Source organism: Gracilinanus agilis, chromosome 5, assembly GCF_016433145.1.
Source record: "Gracilinanus agilis isolate LMUSP501 chromosome 5, AgileGrace, whole genome shotgun sequence".
Taxonomy (NCBI): domain Eukaryota; kingdom Metazoa; phylum Chordata; class Mammalia; order Didelphimorphia; family Didelphidae; genus Gracilinanus; species Gracilinanus agilis.
Genome location: NC_058134.1, coordinates 60,124,991 through 60,130,990, shown reverse-complemented (window position 1 = coordinate 60,130,990; position 6,000 = coordinate 60,124,991). Strand labels below are relative to the sequence as shown.

The 6,000-nt window shown below is 34.8% G+C and overlaps 1 protein-coding gene across 1 annotated transcript in view; it reads right to left on the bottom strand.

Annotated features, from left to right (window-relative positions):
* MALRD1 (MAM and LDL receptor class A domain containing 1) overlaps window positions 1–6,000 on the bottom strand; it is an 892,965-nt gene that overhangs the window by 283,059 nt on the left and 603,906 nt on the right. The window contains 1 exon segment of the mRNA XM_044678926.1: window positions 1,948–2,109. Within this exon segment, the coding sequence (XP_044534861.1) occupies window positions 1,948–2,109 (162 nt within the window).

Below are 6,000 nucleotides of genomic sequence, written 5' to 3'. Positions count from 1 at the left end.
TATATATATATATATATATCAGGGATAGAGTAGAGGGCAATGAATGTGATGAAAAAGCATTAATAAAATATTCCTTAAAAAAGAATGAAAATTATCTCATACCTATTTATCAATCTGTGCACCAGGCACTGGGCTAAACACTAGGAATTTTAATTATAAACAAAATTATAAACAAAACTGTCCCTAAACATGAGGCTTATATTCCATATTACTTCAATCAATGTTCACATAGGTTTAATTTTTATTTTAAAATAAAGACTTGAATACAATGGGGATCAATGATTTCATCAATTCATATGGCATTTCCTTAATTGAAACAAGATCGATATTCCCTATGCTTTCTATACATTCATATATTATCTTCATAACTTGATATAGAAATACATTACATGCTGGTCAAATTTCTAGCCAAATTTCTCAACATCTCTAGGCTAAGCTAAGCATGCATTAGATGAACAGCTAAGTTGTTGCCAGACATACAGAGTTACCCAGGATCTGCCAGAACTTATGAGGGCATAGGCCTCTGCAATAATATCAAAAGGTGTTAGAAGAAGACTTCATATCATGTTTGAAATATCAAATGAAAAGGCGAATCTGTGTATGCATATGGAAGAGAAAGAGAGGAAAGGGAAGGAATGAGGGAGACAGAGATATAGATGCAGATAAGGACAAAGAATATATAGGTAAAATATATAAATATAGATTTCAACTGATCAAGAGAGGCAGCGTGCTATAATGGAGAGAGAATAGTCCTAAGAGTCAAGATATGTTCAAATCTCACCTATGATATTTCTTATCTATGTACCCCCCTGAAAAGATACCTAATATATCAGTGGTCATAAGCATCTCTGTCAGATTTTGCAGGTGGCAGTGAGAACTCATAAAGGAAAACTTCCTACTACAATGAAATAAAAGTCTAAGCAGAAAAAAAGATTATCAAAGAACTATGTATAAGGGGCTGAGCAGTATATGAAAAGCTATCTAGTCCAACTCCTTCATTTTACAAATGAGAGAAACTAAGGCCCAGAGGTTAAATGATTTGCTCATGATCAGAAAGGCAGAAAATTAAAGAGATGGAATATGAAACTATTTCCTCAGACTTCAAATTCAGTGTTCTTTTGTCCATGTTACAGGGCCTTCTTCAATCCTTCTCAGTTTTCCTTTATTTTTCTGGGCCCTTAAGGATCTAAATCTGCAATTCTATGATCAGAATATTAAAAACTTCTCTGAACTTCATTTTTCTCACCTATAAAATAAATAGGAAGGACCAAAGCCTTCTGAGATCTTCCATCTCAAAATCAGTGATTTATCTCTCTGTAAACATACCTCCAGTGTTGGAATAGGATATCTTAAGGCACCAGACTAATTCAATAGTATTCAAAATGCTAAGTGAAACACTTAAAGTATTATCTTAGTAGGATTTTTGTTTTGTTTTGTTTTGTTTTTTGGCAGAATATATAACATGATCAGAATCCAGACAATAAATATGTGGTGATTTGTCACAAAGTTTAGGTCCAGATATAAGTTTTTGCACAAAAAACTAGAGGTACTCTATGAGTTATTATATTTATCCTTACATAATTTCTGTGTATTATAAATATTCTAATAGCTCAAAATCAATTTAGATTTTGTCTAAACTTCCTAACATAAAATAATAAATATTAATGTAGCAATTTGCTATAAAATAATAGTCTTTATAGTGGTGCCAAGGAAGAAGAGAACAGAAAAGGTTTGGGTCTGAGTCTTCTCATCTGTAAAAGTGAAGTCAGGAAGTCAGTCAACTTATTCCCTGTTCAAAACATGAGGGAGAAATTTTAGACATAATATATTCTCTGAAAAGGAAGGATGGGAAAAATAAGCATCTTGAGTTGAAATCACTCGTGTCCCTATAATTATGCTCTAACATGTTGGGCCAGCTTTGTAAAGACAATTTCAAAGGTTCCTTACCTGGAGTGTGATCAGAATCAAGACTTTCTCTTTCTGCAGCAATTCTGTTGCCAACATTCCAATCTAAATTGTCTTGAGTATCTTGAGTAAGGTGACAGGCTGAGGTCCAGTTGTGGGGAGCATTTTCAAAATTACAGCTTCCTGGGATGCTGGTGTACTGACCTATGAGCAATAGGACACTGTTGTATATGTGGCAGATATGATCTCTATAGAAGACATTTTTATTGATTTTCATTGTTAAAAAGGAAGTTTTGATTCGGTGGAGGTGAGGAATTTTTTTAACTCTTAGCTTCTGTCTTGGAATCAACACTTTGTATTGGTTCCAAGGCAGAAGAGTGGTAAGGGCTAGACCAGGGGTCAGCAACCTTTTTGGCCGTGAGAGCCATAAACGCCACATTTTTTAAAATGTAATTTTGTGAGAGCCGTACAGTGCTCACAGTGCCGCTCCTGTAACAGCGCCTGAAAAAAAAACTGACTTCATGGTTCCTGCAGAAAGAGCCATATCTGGCCCTCAAAAGAGCTAGATATGGCTCGAGAGCCATACGTTGCCGATCCCTGGGCTAGACAATGGAGGTTAAGTGACTTTCCCAGGGTGACACAGCTGAGAAGTATCTGAGGGCAGATTTGAACCTAGGACCTCCTATCTCTAGACCTGGCTCTCAATCCACTAAGCTACCCATTTGCCTCCAGTGGGGAATATTTCCAGAAATGATTGTGATGCAGTAGCATATAACTATATAGTGTGTTTATAAAATCACATGCATGCAAACACATATACACATATATAACATGTGTGTATTATATTCAGTCAATTCACCAATATTAATCAAAATGTTTTTCTGCATTTTAAGAAAGATATAGCTTTTATTTCATTGTTCTCCCACATCCTCTAGGCAGATTAAAAAGCCTAAATAGGAAAATCCAGGTGATGGGGTCAATGGATATGGGTGGCATCAAGGTAATGGCAATTTATATTTATAGCAGATAGACTAGAGAAAGGATAACTAGAAAGGCCAGATAATCAAAGAAGTATGAAGTTGCAGAGGTGGTGACTGTGCTAGGTACTAATCTTATTTGGGAGAGAGTGACATAGATGTCTCTAAATGACAGCAGCAAAGATCTGGACTCAAAAGATTAAACATGAAAAGAAATAAAGTTGTTGCTGAGTAATAGTGTCAAAGTGAGAGTCTGCAGATTACTTCAGAGGAAGGAAGGAAGGAAGAGAAAGCCTATTTTTAAGCAATTACTATGTGCCAAGCATTGTGCTAAGTACTGAATCATGGATTTTAAGATTAGGGGACCTATAGAGTCAAAGAAGAAAAAGTCAATTTTTTCATAATGAGAGAGGTGTCCAAAGAAGGATGGGCAGGCATGGGACACTAAAGATTGATTACTTTGGGCAAGGTGAAGAAATAATCAGTCAATGAGGAGAGTTAGAAGGTGGTAGAGGGAAACATGCTTCCCCAGAATGACAAAGTCTGGGATACAGGCCAAGTTACTACATTGTAATTTGGGGTTTATGCAGATAGTTGCTGAATACCAACTCTGGTTAGGTCACGAAGTATTAATATTAACACAAGGAGATAAGTTAGTCACTAAGAAAAGGAATGCATGCTATCTATATAGAAACCTATTACTCAGCTGGTGTTATAAAACATAAATTAAACATTTTGAATGCAATGATGGTAAAAATGAACAAAGGTATTTGAATCTACTCCAGCAGCATTTTTACAAGATGTGCATTTCACCTTTCAAATGGGATTTCACCTTATCTTGAAAACCTAGAAACCTTTTGGATAGCGTGCAAATGAATTACATTTATTCCCTGAGCAGGATGTAAATATCTCACTGATTTATATACCTGTTTATGGGTTTCTAAGTCTTTTTATATGCCTGTCTATGTCAGTGTTGTATGATTTAGAGTGCGTTTACATTAAGCCTAAACATTTAGATGAAAAGTGAAAAATTCAATCATCCAGATGTTCTGCCTACACATCAAACATTTAGAGGTTTCCAATCACTAGAAAGGCATTGTGGCTTAAAATAAATATATATAGCTACATTTCCACTTGCATGTTTGGAAAGCATTATTCATTTCCCACACTATGGAATTATGGAAAGAGCAATGGATTTGGATCAGAGGAATCTAGGTAAGAATCCCTGCTCTGTTCACAATCGAGGTGACTATGAAAAAGTCACGTGACCCTTCTTTGCCTCAATTCCCTGATATTTTAAATAAAAGAATAGGACTAGATGTTCTCTGAGATTCCTTTCAACTGTACACTTATGATTCTATGACTAGGGGATCTCTAAGTCCTTACCCAGCTTTAACACTGTAATCTCTAGCATTCATTTTTCTTTGAAATGTCTATGGCTATTTGAAACCTACTCTATAACCTTAACTACTATCTTCAAGCACATCACTTCATTGTTGTTCCTCTACTCTTTGAAGATGGCTTTGCTTCTGACTGTTATGCTAATGGGATGGGAAACATTAACTGCAAGTTCATTTTCCAACTATTTCTTGTTCACAGTATCTCAATATCTATACCTCAATACAAATACTCTGTGCCCTTCTCTCTTATTTATAAGGTCATATGGCATAAGTTTTAAAGCTGAAATAGATTTTTATTGGCATCTCACTGAAGATTTCTTTTCTTCATGGCAAATCTAACCACTCTTGTATACTTGATTTTATGACTTCTATTTTATGCAATTCCTCTGGCATTTTCCCCCTTTAATCCTTTGTCTTTGCTACAACAAAGAACATTCTTTCTATTTATCCCCCCATTACAAACAATGTGTGCAAACATGCGTAGGTCTCTCTGAACCTAGAAAAAAATCTTTTATATATAAATATTTCATTTGATCTTGATATCCCCTTACCCTAATTAATTTTACCCTCTAAATCTACAGTTATTTTTTTATCATTTTGTCCAGTTGTATATTTTCAGCCTGCTTTCTCTGGGTCCCAAAGTCTATGGACAGTGAATATCATTCTTATCCTTTCACTCTCTTTTGAATCTTCTCAGTGTGGCTTCCAACTTGCTCCAGTCTTCTTACAAATTATACTACCATAAGTACTCTATAATCCAGTAACACTGGCTTCCCTTCTGATTTTCACACAAAACATTTCATTACAAAACTACTGGATTAATCCACCAATTGCCTCCTAAAAGAGATTCCAAAATAAAATACCACAGGACTATTATAGCCATATTCTAGAACTCCCAGCTCAAGGAAAAATTCTACAATCAACCAGAAGGAAACAATTGAAATACTGTGAAGTCGCAGTCTGTTTAACACAGAACCTATTAGCTTCTACATTAAAATATAATAAAAATATAATATTCCAAAAGGCACAGATCTAGAACTATAACCAAGAATTATATACCCAGCAAAACTGGGCATAATCCTCTAGGTGAAATAACTGATATTTAACAAAATAAAAGACTTCCAGATTTTCCTGATCAAAAAGTCAGAGTTGATAAAATCTGATGAGAAAGTTCAACAATCAAGAAAAGAATAAAAATGATAAAGTGAAAACTTAACAATTTCAATAAGGCTGAATTGAATACAGTTATTCCTGAGAAGGTGATATCTGTAATAGATGAGATACTTCAGGTACATAAAATAGTCAATACTTAAGGTTCTTAATAATTTTATCACTATTACAGCAATGAGAAGCAATATGCAAAAAAAGAAGGAAAGGAGGAAGCTGAATAGGATGGGTTAATAACCAAAAATAATTAAGTGATGGGAAAGAGGAATACATGAGGAGAAGCAAAAAAATGAGAGACTGAAGTGGATAAATGATCTCTCATTAAGAAGTATATAAGAGTCAATACAATGGAGGAGAAAATGGGGAACATTGGACAATGCTTTAAATGTACTCTCATTGGAATTATTTCTAAGTGAGAATAACACATGCATTCAGTCTGCTACCTAAATCTACCTTACCTTACAGGGAATTAGGAGGTAAGAAGGAATAAGAAAAGGAGAGGGGATCAACAAAAAAGTAGGATGAATTGTAGGAAGTGATGGATGAAAGCA